At 38.1% G+C, this 17,295-nt stretch overlaps 1 protein-coding gene across 1 annotated transcript in view; it reads right to left on the minus strand.

Moving 5' to 3' along the window:
• TBL1XR1 (TBL1X/Y related 1) overlaps positions 1-17,295 on the minus strand; it is a 110,712-nt gene that overhangs the window by 5,532 nt on the left and 87,885 nt on the right. The window contains exons 3-15 of the mRNA XM_062498918.1: positions 17,104-17,206; positions 14,694-14,839; positions 13,014-13,233; positions 10,869-11,001; positions 9,532-9,673; positions 9,186-9,249; positions 8,987-9,084; positions 7,215-7,275; positions 5,955-6,076; positions 5,398-5,472; positions 2,859-2,986; positions 2,517-2,682; positions 1,526-1,627 (exon numbers count right to left, since the gene is read on the minus strand). Coding sequence (XP_062354902.1) covers positions 1,526-1,627; positions 2,517-2,682; positions 2,859-2,986; positions 5,398-5,472; positions 5,955-6,076; positions 7,215-7,275; positions 8,987-9,084; positions 9,186-9,249; positions 9,532-9,673; positions 10,869-11,001; positions 13,014-13,233; positions 14,694-14,839; positions 17,104-17,161 — 1,515 coding nt within the window. The 5' untranslated portion in view covers positions 17,162-17,206. The remainder of the gene's footprint in view (positions 1-1,525; positions 1,628-2,516; positions 2,683-2,858; positions 2,987-5,397; positions 5,473-5,954; positions 6,077-7,214; positions 7,276-8,986; positions 9,085-9,185; positions 9,250-9,531; positions 9,674-10,868; positions 11,002-13,013; positions 13,234-14,693; positions 14,840-17,103; positions 17,207-17,295) is intronic.

The following is a 17,295-nucleotide window of genomic DNA, read 5'->3' on the forward strand; positions in this document are numbered from 1 at the left end:
ACTGCTGCCTCCACAATTACCATCAGAACAGCAACAACATCTTATGTAAGCTGTTTGCCTGTTATTTAATACTGTGAGGCTGAGCGCTTGCTCGAATTCCATTTGTAAAAATATAAAATTAAATTAAATTACGTGGAGAAATACCGAAATAGATCAGAAAAACAGTTAATGGTGTACAAATGCCAGTTTTAGTCTTCCCAAAATCTCCACTAAGTAGTGCTTCTAGGTCTGTCAGATATAGAAATCTATTAGTAAAATATAACCACACACAAGATAACACTAGCTGCAAGCACATTTAAAACAGAGTGGAGGAGAAGGGCTTTTGCCAGCAAACAATATAGAACAAATCAAGCCCAACATTTTTTAAAATATCAGAAACTACATGAAAACAAATCTTTTCCAAGTACAATCAGCCTCTTGGGCCAAATTAACTGGAGGACTGGAAAGGTTACACAGCATATTTTGAAAAAGGGTCATTTGGGGGGAGTGGTAATCAATTTCCATTCAGGATATGCCTTGAGCTTTTGTCCTTTTATGATATTGCCTGTACTTACAAGACTAAAATGACATAAAGACCAATCAAAATCAATTCTCTAGAATTTAGGCTTCTTAAAATCCAGAACTTGCTCTTTTGTGATTTGAACTCTAACTACCTTACTAACCAGCAAGGAGCATTCAGGAGGGAAATAATTTGGCACCTGTGTTTAAATACCACCTGACACTCTGCACTACCAAGCTGCCAGGATTGCTTTTTGCTGACGTTTGTTAAAGGAAGCTACAGCACTTCAAAACACAACTCCCTTATCAGCCTTATTTTAATTTTGCTTTTCCTTAGGCTCTCCTCTCCTTTCTTTGCAATCCAGCAAGAGAGAAGCAAGCAAAAGCCCCAGGACTGTGCTCCTTATGGAGGCCCTGCACATTCCCATCCCACTGCAGCTCTCTGCAGGACAGTGTCAGAGCAGCCAGGAGGTAATGCTTCAACACCCTGCTGTGAAATGACAGTGGGAGCATTCATGATTAGTTAAACATTATTTTATTCCTTGCTTTTCCTAAGCAAAGTAAGCAGACTGTTATTTATATATAGCTGCTGACATTTTTAGGAACTTTTTAATTACAAGCATTTAGAAATCTGCACTTTGTTTTGCTGTTGAATGCAATGCAGAAGGCATTTCATTCCTGTCATGCATTGTAATAATATCACCTACACTGAGGGTTTTCACTCAAAAAGGGCAGAGAAGGGAAAACAAATTTGTTTCCAAACCAGCCACACTGAACATGCTGACACAGTAGGCTCCAAAAGGAACAGAAACTACAAACTGGAGATATTTCCACCTTCTGAGGTTTCTGGACAGGAATAAAGATACTCTCCTGACAATACCACAGCATGGGTACAGCTGAAATCCTACAGGTGAGCTGGCTGTATTCAACCTTCAGCTAGAGAAGGAAATTCTGTCTCCATTGTTGGTTAAAAGATTTCCAGAAGATGTTTGCTACTAGAACACCAACCAAGTCAAACAGCACTTACTGAACCATCTGAAGCACTTGCTCCAACTTTATCTCCTGCTGCATTCCAGCAAACCTCAAAAATCCCTCCTGTTCCCCGATAACTGTGAACTAGGGCACCTGTCTAAAAAATGGACAAGGCAAATAATTAATACAATAAAATCAAAGTGAACAAGCAAAATTTGTACATGTAAAATTTCCCCACTGCTTTTAAAAGCTAAAATTCTCAGAGGAAAGGGGTCCAGAAGAGATCTGTGGACAGTCTCAGCACTTTGTTAAAGAATGTCACACAACCATTGCATCTTGAGCTCCTGTGTTTGACAGGCAAAACTGGTGATGGTCATGACCACTTCCAATTACTAAAGTGAGTCTTCTAGAAATTATTACCCAGTGCCCAGTAGCCAGAGATTGCATCATGCCTGACATCAAAGTCTTTAGACTTTTAAACATAACAACACCTTATTTTTTTGCCAGAAATACACAACAAGTAATAGTGTTCTTTTTCAGAAAGTTTCACAGAAATATTTGTCATCATTATCTTCCCTCACTTTGCATTCTCTTGTTTGTCAGTGAAATTCAATGAAACAGCCAATCAGATTAGTATGTCTACAACCAGTCATCATTTTTCACAAAAGCCCCTGTTTTATCGGGAACTTAAAGTTCAGGCTTAACAAAGATTATTTTTGGATGAAATACGTTCTTGGAGAAACTTTGTCCAATGTGGGGTTTTGTTGGTGAGCTTTTGATTGAATCTTTTTTGGCTTGTTTGGTTTTGGGTCTTTTTGTTGTTTTTTTTTGCTAAGACAATGTAAAGACAAGCATTACGTCATCACAGACAATCATTCAAAGTGAGAAATTAGATGTTCAACCATTAAAAGAAATAATCTCAGAACAAAGAGAAAACCAGTGTGCTAGGAATGACAAAGCTCTTGTGGATGAAATATGATGGATAAACAAAGGCTGGAAGGATGGAAAAGACCAAAACAACTTCTCAGCACAGAGAAGAGCAATACCTGTGTATTCCAGATGTGTACACATTTATCAAAGGAGCCACTGGCCAGGTACCTGCCATCAGGACTGAAAGCTACACTGTACACAGGTTCTTGATGTTTTGTCAGAGTATGAATACAAATTCCTCTGTCTACATCCCATAACCTAACCGTAGAATCAAAGGATGCACTGTCAAGGAAAAAAACAGATTAATTACACCTCAATTCAACATATTTTTGTTGCTAATACAAACAGAATATGATAAAGTATCTTATGTGCTTCAAAACATTCTGTGAACTTACATCTCTAGAAAGTGAGGTAAAAAGAGTGTTTAACAAGCATTTAAAACCAGGATTAAATAGTACCTTGCTAACATAAGATTGGCATTTGGATTATTTGTTCCTGGTCCTGTAGGACTCCATTTGATAGTATAAATTTCTTTGTTGTGTGCTTGTAGATCATGGACACAACTGTCTTGTTTCATACTCCAGATCTATGATAAAAAGGGAGGAAAAAGACAAATAATTTAGCACAATATTGTACTAAGATATGCTTTACAGTTTCTTCAGTATCATTTGCAGGTTGACTGTTGCCTTTTAGGCCAGTCAAAACATTTGCTAAGATTACTATGTTTCTAGAGTAATTATGTCAAGTTTTATTCCAGAACCTTTCATTTTTTGTGTTTTAAGTCCCCAGTGAGGTTAATCAGTAATAGAAATGCTGCCAGTAGAAACCCAACTGCCTGAGAGGACTGCAAACCCCTTGAAAAGTGCAGGGATGAGAGCAGATGCTGAAATGAGAAGAGCAATATGTAAATGTTCATGCCCGAGTTGATAAAATATCATGGTACTATTTTTAAATGAACTTCTTGTTACACAGACTGAGTGAAATAAAGGGATAGACGAGAAATTTTCTGTTTTCATACAAATCCAGAGACACAAATATCACTATGGCATTTCCCTGACTTATTAGTATTTGCATTGCCAGATTTCAGTGTTCAGTACTTCACAGAGGTCATTAGAGGACTCCAACTCCTGTATTATCATTCTCAACAAACAAAATAACTTTATGCTATTAAGAGTTTACATTGCTTCTACAGAAGGAATTTGGGAAGGCTTTTATACCTTTTCCTACATGTGAAAATCCATACAACAGATAACCACCTGAACACTATTTTTAATAACAGTTGTCTCAGTAATGCTTTTAGTTTGCTTTTTGTTAGAAAAAGCTACCAGGAGCATGTTTAAACCCAACTGTATTTAAGATGCAATTGAGGGGCATGAGTAAATAAATGGTGCTTTTCAGAACTGCTGCTTTGCCGAAGAGGAAATTGATTTTCAATGTGCAGACAGAATTGAAATTGTGTTTCCAGTTTAATTGATGGGATCAAAATCTAGCTTCTCTTCCCAAACCTACCGTAGATGAAAGAGTTCCTATCAGCTGCCCTAGAGAACATCAAGTTGTAGACAGAAACTAACAAGTAAATAAAGCACTAGGCACCTTCCATGTGCTTCCAAACCTGATATTTATTCCTTATGCCATTGAAAAGTAAGTGATCCACAAGTGATTAGTGATGTGCAGACTTATCCTCCAGCACTAGGCATTTGAGCTAACCCTGAACAAAACAGTAACATTCTTTGGAGCCTGGGCTCCATTCAAAACAGCCACCAAGAAGTTAATTGCCTGAATCCCACAAATGCTGACACATTCCCAGTTGTCACCTCTACTCAGGGAGAGGCAGCAGCAACAGCAGCTCGAGCTCCAGACTGGAATTCATTACCCTGGAGTTTCAGCTGTTTAAGTATTAAATACCTACTTAAGATGGCTATTTTTACTCCATCCACTGCTAATGGAGAACAACTGATGCTCTCAGGGGTTTACTCATCACACTTGACTTAAGACACTTAACTTAGGAAAGGATAACTTGCTCTTCAGCAGTGCTGACTGGAGATGTCTAGACATCCAGTTTTAGACTAGAGGCTTAATGCTTAAGTGTTTGTATTTAGATAAGGTGATTTCCCTTGCCAGAGCCTGACTGTGTGCCAACAGGAGGGATATGTGGCTACTCATTCAGCCATTCCCTGATTAAATAACAGTGAGCTGGATGGAATTAACTGTCCCAAGGGCTACTAGCAGGACAGTGCTGTCAATGTAAAAAATGTATCCTGAAACTCTACAGTGCTAAAGGGTCCCAGTGAATGTAAAGCAGTACAGGAGTAATGGAAAGCATCTGTACCATGGAAGCAGTACAGAACCTGTCAGGCATGAACAGCCTCATTTCTGCTGGTGGCAGGTTTGTAAGGATGTCCAGAGTGCCCTGAAGCCACACGTGTAAGCTGCAGTGTCCTCTGCACTCAAGCCTGCCCCTGTTCTACAAGAAAACACGCAGCTGTGAATCATTTGGAGGACAAGTGTAAGTGTGATTGAAAACTGCAGACTGACTCCTGATGAACTTCAAAAATCCAGGAGTGCACACAACCTCTGAAGAAACAACATGCCAAAGATCTTTTAACTTGAAAGAAGGGGAAAGAGAAGGAAACCAGGAAAGGAGCAAGTCACCCATTCTTGTATGTGCTACCTGACTTGCATTCCAACTTTTTCTTTTAACCAAAAGCAACCATCAAACGTGACAGCTTAATGATTAATGACCTGATTCTGCAAACAGCTAAAAGCACCTAATAAATCATGCTCCAAGTCTCAGACTGGCAGCCTGTAACAAGTTCTCTGGACCAAAGCTCAGCCCTGATTAACAAAGATTTCTAGGATTGCCTAACCTTGTTACCTTAAAAAAGAACAAATATTGGACAACATGGCAAGTACAGTGATACTGCCAGAATGTCCAGGCTAATGGAGTGAATTCCAGGGTCCTACAAAGACAAGGGCCAGCCCCAGAACTCCCATTACCTTTAGAGTCATGTCATCAGAGCAAGATGCCAGCAGATTACCAGTTGGATCCCATTTGATTGCATTTACTTCATTCTAAAAGTGAACAATGAGAGTAAGTTGGAGTCGTCCCTTCCATTACAAACGACAGCTTACAAAAGATAAAGGTGGACAGCAGTTATGAGCATTTGCATAATTGTCAAGATTTTAGCACTTAATTTTTATCCATAGCTCTGCCTTCAATAACAACAGCTTTTGGCTATCCATTTATCACATTTCCCAAGCATTTTTGTACACCACGTGGTAAAGGTTTGAAGTTACCATGCTGCTTCTTCTAAAATTCACTCTTCCATCTTGGCACTGGTAAAACGAGATTCACATGAGGGTGAGAATTGTTCTGATAATCACAGAGATTGTGATTACCATAAGACCTTAACCACAATGACCTATGTATGCGTCTACTGCCCGTAGCCAATGACCAACCATTACACAAGTTATGGATACTAGTAAATTTACTGAGCCCCCAGTCTCTCACTATTAAAAATATCACAGAGCAACCCCCTTTTTGCAGTACTTACTGTGTGACCTTGGAAGGTTTTGATAGGCCTATCTTGTCCTAGTTTACAAACGTGAATACACATGTCTGTACTGCAAGAGGCAAAGGTGTTGTTACTCTGCCAATCAACGTCTAGTGCTGGTGCTGAAAGAAAAACAAAAACAAAGATATTTAATGCACTCTGCAGGAATTTGATGTGCAAATTTAGCACCACCTTGTAACAAAAGCCAACAGGAAGCAATCATTAATTTTACAACAGTTCTGAAGATAAACACTATGAGCAGTAAGAAATGTAGCTTAAAAAAGTCTTACACAAAATGGAACGAATTTAATAGAAGTCATCATAATATGGAACATATTTGAAATCAAAGTTATACAGAAGACAGTGCAGCAGGACATCAAGCTGTAGTTAAGTCATCTATAAACAAATCCCAGAAGTCAGCACGAGGAGCAGGTTCCCACAGCTTCACACATCACCACACATGAGCTCATCCCCACCAGCAGCTCCTGCTCGTTCTCAGGGATGGCAGCCAGGGAAAGGGAAGGATTTATTTCCTTTCTTAATTCCAGCATTGTAAGGTGTGGTAACTCGAAGCTTAATAATGGGCAACATATTCCATTTGATCAAGCCAGCTATTTACAGCAGACAACAGAGAGAACTGCTTGGAGTAAATGTTGAGTCGGTGTTTTTGACTACTGCTGTTTTTGACCACTGGAAATGTGGCACAAGCAGAATAAAGAGTGGGAATGGGACACGTTTCTTAAAGGCCCTTCAATGACACGTCTGTCATCCTGTCCAGCCTGATTTCCAGCTGATCCTGGCAGGATTGCTCAGCATGCAGCCCACAAAGCAGTTTGTCTGACCTCCCGCACTCCCACCCCAGCTGGCCAGTGAAGAGCTGGAACAGTGGGATACAGGGTGGGAGCACTGCAGCAGGAGGATGACAAATGCAGCCCTTAGGTGATAAACACTAATTCCTTGTGGCCCACCCACATGATTTGTCTGCCACCATACTACAAAAAGTTAGGAATACTTGGATTATTAATGTCTTACAACTTTTGTGGAACTGCAATAAAACTGTGAGTTATAAAATCCGAACAAATTTATCTTTGTTTACATTCTCAAAATTCCAATATGGGACTCAGTAACCAAAGACTACCTGTAAGATTTTAAAATTATGCAAATAATCCCCACGAACATCAGATTTTAAAATTTATTTTAAAAAATAGCTCCTTTTTGTCTTTTCAGATGACAAATCTGAATGATGAAATCAAGACTTACCAGAATGAAAAGGAAACTGCTGCTTGGCTTCGCCAGTGTGGGCATCCCAAATAATTGTGGTCTGTGTTTTAAAGAGATAAATAAACAATAAACAAACTTGTATAAATTGCTGATTTCCCCACAACTACCACCACTCACAAATATGAGAATACCTACCCTGCTCACCATCACCCAAACCTGCTCTTGATTATACATTTCTAGAGTTTGATCCAGTACTAAAAGAAATAGTAGTAGATGTACAGAAAACAACAGAAAATTTAAGATTGCATTAGAAAGGTGGTTAGCCACAACATTTTGGGGTCTAAAGGGAAGAAGGAATCTGTGGGCTTTTAAACAGTTTTATCCCCTTTAGTCCTATTTATATTCTTGTAATCCATTCCACATATCCATTTTAATTTCAAATACTTGTATACTGAAATTGTAGTATCAGCTACTCACTTGTTCCTAAGGAGATGTTATTAACAATTAGTCACATAAATTTAAGGGTGCAATTTCATTGTATGTTGTTCTCTGCCAATAGTTTCATAACCTTCTGGTTAAAGAAATCTTACATGACAAAACTAGTATCTGATCATCAGTATATTATATCCAATATCCCTGCCCTACCTCAGTGATCAATGAAAATTTTGACACTAAATTCAATGGAGGCATGAACTGACCACACAAATTAATTATGGAAAAGGAGCATAAGGTTGGGCCATTCTCTCTGCTAAAGCAGAATATTTTTCAGAGCAAAAATCTCAGTTTGAGAAGCTTTATTGACTGAAATGAGGTTTCTATTCCTTCCTTAATTATTTTCCTTCAAATGAAAGCTGTACTCCACAAATTTTTAAAAACTGGCATAGCCATCACAGATGCCAAAAGAGTAAACAGATCATTTCCATGCTTTGAGACATTAAATTTTCCTTCCTTTGTGCCAGCACAAGCATTTATAAAGCTGGCTAATAAAGCAAACCAAGTGAATGCACGCAGGGAAAAAAACAAAGGAGAAAGTTTACTACTTTACAGTGACACTGCCAGTTTTGAGTGGTTGTACTGAGGTTGCAGTTTGCCACTCTCACTAAGAGAAAACCTGTGCTGAGTTCTGCACCTTGAATCAGTTACAGAGGAAAAAAAATCAACTCTCCTTACTCTTGCAATAGTCTATTTGATTCTCTGAATTCGCTTTAAGTACATTTCCCATCACTCTGTGCCCTTCCTACCATTCATACATAAAACCTCTAACACTAACAGCAGCTCTGAACTGAAAGACCTTGTAAACCTGAATTTGTTCAGAGATGTGAAATAAAACAGTCAATGAACTCCATAGCATTACACAACTGGCACCTCCCCAGTCACATATATCAACTCTCCTTATTTTCCAGCTCTAATCTTTATAATCATTCTCAGGTTTGACTGATATCCAACTCAGCCTGAACCTATCCCTCTAGTACAATTTTTTTTTCCTGAGGCTTTGTATGAAGTGCTTCACTGAATTTAGATGGTTTTACCAAGTTTAATGTTTCTGGTTTCAATACACTTACTTTCCAAGTCAGACTAACCTAAATTGAAAGAGACCCCCAGACACCGAAACGTATGAAATTGAAACAGCTCAGTGAACTACTATAAAACCCAAGGAAACATAGCTAAGCATAACAAGATCTTTGTAAGCACATATTGACATCCCATGCCTTTAGTTTCATTTACTTACTTTGCATAGTTTTGCTATTTTGCTTACAGTTAGATTATAACGGTGAAGGAAAGAATTTTAATTTTACCAAAGATTATCTCACCTTGTCCACTCCTGCACTTAAAATGAAGTTTCCTTTCTTGTTCCATTTTAACGCAAATATAGGACCTTTATGTTGCCCTAAGGTGCTGGCAAGATTACCTGAAAATTTATATTGATATGAATACATTAAAAAATAAAAAACTATGCCGTGAGCCACAATATAGGAAAACATATCGTAAATTAAAAAGTATTTTGCTTACCATCTTTAGTCCATATCCTTGCAAAGCCATCATAAGACCCAGTTGCTAGAAGTGTACCTTCACTCTGCCAGCAAAAAGGTTATTTATTTATTTATTTTTACTTCTTAACTCAAAGCGAAAGAGCACAAAGCAAATTTGAGGCAGAACAGATCTGCACAGGATTTACGATATTTATTTCACTGACTGAAACTCATTAGAAAGAAGTTCCTGAAGTATAACAGAAGTGACAACGCTGCTGAAAACAGAAATACTTCAGGTGCTGCCACAGAGGACACCACTGCTGTGACTGACCACTCGCCCAGGGCTGTAAGCAGGAAGCACCTGGAGCACTGCCACGGGCACTTACGTTCCAGTCGAGCGATGTCACGTCCTTGTTGCTGGGCACATCCTGCCCCCCTTCCCGGATGCAGTGCCGCAGCACCAGCTGCGTGGAGCCGCTCGTGCTGTTCTCGCTGAGGTTCCATATCCGTGCTGTGGAGTCTCCAGACCTGCACGACACCAGTGGGGGCAGAAATCCTGCTGTTTACACACGGGTAATTCCATTTATTTCATGCACGTGTTAACATCTATCACCATAATGACAGCCTGTAATAACATTATTATACCTTACGTGATGATATAATGTAATATACCATGTACTGATATTATACTACATATTAATAATGTATGGTATTATAATAGATGGTATGAAAATGAATAAATAATATATTATACATTAGACATATATATAATAATATAGATATCATATTATATATTATACATACATATATAATACTTATATCCACTTATATATATAAAAAGATGGAAATCCTGCACAACACCCAGTGGGAATAGAAATCCTGCCATTTACACATGGGTAATTCAATTTATTTCATGCATATATTAACACATATCATTATAATTACAGTCTGTAATAACATATAATATTCAATACACCATACGCTAATAATATATTACTTACTAATAATATATATTATAATACATGGTATGCAAAATAATAAATATTATTATACTTATATATAGGCATATAAAACACTACATGTAGATTTTATATTACATACATAGTATGCAATATAGAATATATAAGATAGAATATATAATATAGAATATATTATATATAACAGAATATATATACTGAATATATAACAGCAATATATAATACAGCAATACATAATATGTGCTACACAAGATATATGATGTGATATATATTGCATATAATTATATTATCATTATTAAATATTATTAAATAACATCATGTTATTAAATCTTTTAAATAAAATAATTATATTATGTATTGTTTGTATATTGTAATATTTATACATCACAATTACACATATATATTTTATGCATTGTAACTATATGTTATATTAATTATATATTGGTTAAAATAAGGATGATGATAATAATAATAACAATAGTAATAAATTCCATTTCAAAGCACTATTATCTAAAGAGCAAACACTGTGGCATTTGATGTTTGGGGCAGGTGTTCCTTGAGCCTTCTGCCCTTCCTGTGCACTATTATTATTATTACCACTACTACTTTTCTTGTCCATTTAAAGGCAGTATTCCCTATTTTCCAGCACCGTGGCACTGGACATTTGGGGTAGGTGCTCCCTGCTGCCCTGGCCCAGCAGGGACACCCACACCCACACCCACACCCAGAGTGGGCAGTGCACATACCCTGAGGCCAGAAGGTCACTGACGGGGTTCCAGGCACAGATGAACACTTCGGATTCGTGGCCACGCAGCACCACTGCCTTGTTGGGAGGGATTTCCACATCTCCATCTACTTCCATCATATCCGTGTGGTTATCTGCATTATGGGAAACAACAGTACAGAGAGCTGCATTTTAGCATTTTGGGACACTGTGGTTCCTGTATGGTTCAGATTCTTCTACGATGAGTGCAAGAATTCACAATTTATGCGATTCAAAAATTTGACAGAGCTGTCATGTTCTTTAATTTTTTCAGTTCTGATTAATGAAGCACTATAGACAGATGGGGAGTTTTGAAAATGTGAGAAAGCTCTTCGCCCCTGTAAACCTTCACATCCAAGTGGATTTAATTTTGGAGCTTCAGAATTAGGGCCAAAGTTAATTTTTTGCCGTGCTAAAAAATAAATGCTGTTACAAGTACTCTGTTTTTCAGGCCCAACACTGCATAGTACAATATGTTACTAGTCTAGCTTGTGCTGTGAGAACACATTTACAACACATTCATTTTCAAAAATCTCTCCTTTCACCAATTGCAGACAAACAGGTTTTAAATCTACATCTCCGACGCTCCATTTACAAAATGACTTTAATGAATAACATCACATTTGGTGATAGAGCAAACATAACCAAGCTTCTCAAACTTCATCAGCAATTACTGTGGAATTATGGCAGTGTAACTTTCTGCACGGAAGTGAGGTTGAAACCATATTGTTCTGTAGAACACACTGGGGGTAATTCAACTGACAAAACATTTTTCTTGGCATCTACCATCAATCATTTTCTATTATTAAAAATAAATTCACAGTGAGTGCAAATGCAGAATGCAAGAAATGCTGCACAGTTCACCTGTTCCATATTTATTCACTGCCGTTAATGAAATAGTTTCACAGCTACTGCTTAATTTAGCATTAAGGGTTTCTGTCGCTGTTTGTGCATGTGAGAAAATAGAAAAGGCTATTAAAACACGAGTATTTTTTCAGAAAGAGCACCATATAAATCATTGCTTCAGTCAGATCGATGCCTGTCTGAAGTGCTGTACAGCCAGCAGGGGTTGCTGGTGGATCATATTTAACAGGGCTGAGATCCAAGGTCTACCCTTCTTCTATCCAGATCACAGTTAGGAAGTAAATATTCCTTCGAGATTTTTAAATGAAATCATCAAAGTAGAGACCTCATTTGTTTCAGCCAAAAATGCATTTCTAGCTTTTTATCATACATATTAATGAAAAAGCCTAGTAAAATCAGGCTGTAAAACCTGTACATGGCTCAATATTAATATTCTCTCAAAAATGTAATTTCTTAGGTGTTTTTACAGAAAGAACTGTAACTCCCATACTTAAACGCACAATTCAGACTTACAGAAGAGTATTTTCAAAATCATAGCTTAATACCTCACCCAAACTTTTCCATACTAAGCCTCATAGTAAGGTATGTTCCTTTGACCAGTGATGACAAACAAGACTCATTTATTTCACCAATCACAACTAAAATGGAATTCATGAATAAAGCAAACCTGAATGCAGTTATATCAAGAAATTTGGAACAGCAAATCATGAAAACTGATATTGATAAAAGAGACAAGGGACACAGGGCTTGTCCCAGCATCCCTGACCTCAACATCCCTAGAAGAGTCAGGTACAGCTCTTGGATCCATGGGATTTACAGAAGCTGTTGGAAGGAGTTTGCAGAGCTTCACAAGCAATACTCAGTTTTTATCAGTCATAGACTGACTCCTTGTGCAGAAATATCTCTCTCTCGCTCTCTTTGTTTTTTGTTTTGTTTTGTTTGTTTGTTTGTTTTTTAATACAAGGAACCCGTGAAAAACCTTCAGGTGATGGAAAAGAAGTAGTACTGGAAGTGAGACCAGTCAAGGGCATATTGTGAATTAATGAATTCAGAACTTTGACTCGTGCAACACAAGATATCAAAACTGGAGACAGCCAAAGGTGAGACACGATCTGTTCAGGTATCACTCATGACGAAGGAATTCCCTGCAAGCTGAAGGGTTACTCCAAACTCTACATTTTTACCTTGTTGTCTACAAGCTCATGCTATGATAAAAACCTAGGAAATGCTAACCCAGCTGAAAGCCATTTCTGCCCCAACTTACTTGCTATAGTGTGGGCTCCATTCTCCTCTCCATTTGCAGTATTTTCTCCATTTTTCGCTGATCCCTGTTGGTTGGTGGCAGCTGCAGCTGCAGCAGCTGCTGCCTGCTGTTGTGCAAGTTTGTCTCTGTAGGCCTGTTGTCTTGTCTGTACCACATCAGGCATCACTGCATCTATCAGTGAGAGAGACTCTATCGGCCTACCATCAAACAAGGTACCATCCTAAATTACAGCACAGGGAGAAAAAAAAAAAATAACACCAAGTACAAATTAACATTATGGGCAAAGACTCCAAGAAATACTAAAGAAAACTTTTTGATTTAATATAATAAAGTGGTTTACATATGGTGCTGGAAGTGGTATCTCATCATTGCTGTGGTCAGGACTGGAATTTTAGTCTAAAGTTAAGCAACCACCATAAATATGCAAAAAGAAAGCCACTGCAGGCCTCTGGGAGAGCCTGTGGAATCAAAAGTTACTTGTTTCTAGTTTGCTGAACTGTCTGCTAAAGCAAAAAATTCTGTAAGCTATCTATGAATATGATTTCAAACATGAGTGGCTGCAGCAAAATCTAATGGTTTGTTTGAAGAGAGAGCTGCAAACATTGCAAGTCGGGTCACTGACTTGTGAAGTTATGGTCTTATTAGACTAATACTTTCCATAAACATATTATCTGGGGAGTTGACTAGTTTTCTTCCTTTTTTTAAACAGTGCTGGCATGCTTTCAAACAAGAAGAAAGAATTTTATCCTGAAATGGACAAGACCCAGTTAAAAATACTCTTATACATATGCTAGGGCTTTGTAAGGATCTATTCTTAGGGACTAGAAGGATTCCTTGCAATAAATATAGGGTCTTCTTCTATTCCTATCACTTGCTTTATTTTTCTGAGGTTTCCTAAGGGAAAGGATTTGCTTCACTAGGACTGTGAAAACCACACAAACAGCAGACATAAGGGAAACTGGAAAGTGAGCAGAATTAATGGAAAAAAAGTTTCCTTCTGCAATCTAACCGACACACAGAAAGGCTTCTCACCTTCCAGGCACAAATGAGAATGGAAACTGGGGGAGAGTGTCTGCAGCATCAGGCAGGAAGATACATAGCTTTCTGTACTTCTGGAATAACCATTTAAACATCAAATTTAACAGATCCTGCTCAAGATGAATTAGCCAGCAGAGGCAAAAGGCAAACTGGCATATACCTTCAGCCTTCCTGCCACAAATTCAAACTCCCTCTCTCCTTGGAAACCTTGCCTTTGGGCTCACATTATTTCACTGTGATGACACAAGAGCCCAAACAAGAGCTGCACAGTGCTCTGCCACCTCTCTAGTGCCAGTCTACAAAATAAAAAAAATGAAGAGATTACTGCTCTCAGTTATTATCCTGTCACACTTGTCTGGATGCACTACAACATTAGAGTAGGGTAAAAACTCTACAGACAACGGACCTTTAATCAATGAGCCAGAACACCATGCCTGGTGTTGTGTGGCTGCACTGGGCAGAACCCCCACCCAGTTATGTCACTCCACTCTGGTTCCACCACTGGAGTCATGGTGAACACCAGCAGTAAGGAATCTGAAGTAAAAGTAAATAAATAGGATACAAGAAAGTTAAGAAAAAATACTAACATTCAAACTTACTGCAAGCAAGGACACAATGCTCCTGCAGACAAAGCCTCCTTACCTCATTAATACTGACTTCTGCCTCTACATACTGCAGACCTTTCTGGATGATGGAAATCAAAGCAGCTGGTGGCACCAGAGCACCATTTATATTAGACTGGCTGATATGGCTCTCTATACCAAACGTAAATGCTGAATGGGAAAACCCTAAAGACAAGGCAAAGACATCAGAATTGATTTACAGATAGACAATGCTACTTGCTGTACCATGGTAGGAGACCTTCTGTTTAAAACCTGAGCAAATTATACAAAGTATAATGCTACAGCATGCTTCTGAACTACCAAAAACTTGTCAACACCTAAATTCCCTCATGTACAAAAAGAGAAAAGTTCATATATAAACACAACAATTATTAATTACAATATCAATGGCAAAACATTCATGCACAAGTCAATATGAAATATACAATTCATTATAGCATTTAAACATGTTTATATATTCACAGACTACATGTAAGTATTGTATCATATGTAGTATTTAATAAAAAAACCATATATCCAAGACACGAGACTCACTTGCTATTTTGACTCCCTGATTTGACACCCCTGAAAGTGAAATGGATCTGTATGTGAACAGAATTCAGCTCATGGTAGAGTGTTGTCATAATTGTATATCCTCTTGCATTTAGAGCTACATTAGCACTGTGCACTGATTAAGAAGTGGCAAACACGTTATGGTGCAGCAATGACAGCGGCTTGCTATTCAGTTGACCACCCTGAAAAAAGTTAATTTAAGCTAAAAAAAATAGTTTTAGCTTAAATGAGTAAAAAAAATGATAGCTTAAATCAGTAAAAAATTATCTTAAATTAGTAAAAACCAGTGAGTTTAAGCAAAAAAAAAAAGTTTTTTCAACAAATTAACTTTATTGTCATGGCATTTTTTCTTAAACCACTTTGTTTTTCCCCCTTTTTCCCTGTCAGGTAAGCAAGAAGCTGCCTTCAAACTTTCAAATGAAGATGAAGCAATTTTGTAACTTTGGCTTCTATGACAAAAGCAATCTGGAACTGGAATAAGAACGTGTAGTAGCTGTCAGTAAATTCAGGCTGAAAAATGAGGTTTTGCTTTCTTTTGACCAACAGAAACTGTGAAGCCTGCCATCCACCATTGCTTCTGTTGCTTCTCTGCCTCAATTTGGGAAGTCCATGAGCAGAGGACATATGCTGCATCAGTCAAATGCATTTTCAAGAAGCCTGAAGCCACCCATCAGCAATCACTAAACAAAACTGAGAATGAATAAACACTGAAACAGCAAGGTAAGATATGAAATAAACATGTATATTTTCTTATATATCTACATGTATATACATTAAAGCTGATCTCTTACACTGTTATCATAAGACTGGAGATTATTTTTGCTTTAATATGCAGACTTCTTTTATGTATTGCTGAGATCATATTCCCTCCTGCCAGCTGACAATCATCACTCGTTCATTTACTGGGGCATGCCCTGACTTCCAGTCAAATCTTCCCATTCTAAATGCAGGCTGTGTTAAGCAATCAGTACCACAGTTGTGAGTACAAGATGATGTTGTCTCTTACAGAGCTTCACGAATAACCACCACCACAAAACTCCCTGCAGCCATATGGCTGCATCTAGAAACCCAAACATGCAACACAAACTCAAACTGCTGATTTGACTGGGTTGGGGAAGCTTTAAAAATGAGGGAGCCCTGCTGCATTGTTGTGTGTGTGTTGTGCAGACACAGTCAGTGTGGAGGGATATGACAGAAAAAAGGTTTATTTTCAAGTCTGACAATATTCAAGTGTCTTTTGCTCTTTCTCCTAAGAAGCAGGAGATTCTGGCTACTCAGAAGGACAAGATCCTCCAAAAAAAGGTCCTGCAGGGACTTTTGGGGACCCCAAGAGTTATTCCTGTAAAATACGTGTTCATCTTTATTTAGAGTTAAGTGATACAAGTCATAGTCACAGTTGTCACTTCTTCCTTTGAAACTCAGCCACATCTGCCCTCCCACAGTCACGTTCAGGCAAGGAATTCGGCTACACAACACCAGCTGGCAGGAGCACCATCACTCCAAGACAACAGGAAAAAACAGCATTTTGCTCATCATTCTATTTTCTTCTTCAAGCAGCCTTGAAGAAAACGGTGCGAAGTGCCATCATCACCCTGTGGAGAAGTGATCTCCAGGAAAATGCATTTTAGCAACTGAGTGAGTCCTTGGCTAGTTGACTGCCATCTGAAGACTCCAAATGACTAAATCTGATTAAGTTACAGAAGGTAACTTGGCAGGAATTAATTCTCTTGTTGAGAAGAAACACCAAGAAACAGTTCAGACGGAAGCACATGCCTACTGGCAAAATAATTAAATGAGCCTGTGTTTGCTAAAGCCAGTTGCGGAAGACGATCAAATAAACAATGCATTTTTTAATAACCAAAATTGTAAAAACTCACCTGACTCTTGCAAGTATCTATATACCAGGAAGTTAACCTCATCACTGCTTATACTCATCTTTATTCCCAGTTAAACCATGAGGTCACAACAAAGGACACAACCCTGCAAATAAAAAAAAAGTAGGTCAATTAAATATTTTTAGTACCTAATAGGTATTTCCCAACAAATGCTATATTTGTACAGTAAGTAGC

This window comes from Cinclus cinclus, chromosome 10 (genome assembly GCF_963662255.1).
Source record: "Cinclus cinclus chromosome 10, bCinCin1.1, whole genome shotgun sequence".
Classification (NCBI taxonomy): domain Eukaryota; kingdom Metazoa; phylum Chordata; class Aves; order Passeriformes; family Cinclidae; genus Cinclus; species Cinclus cinclus.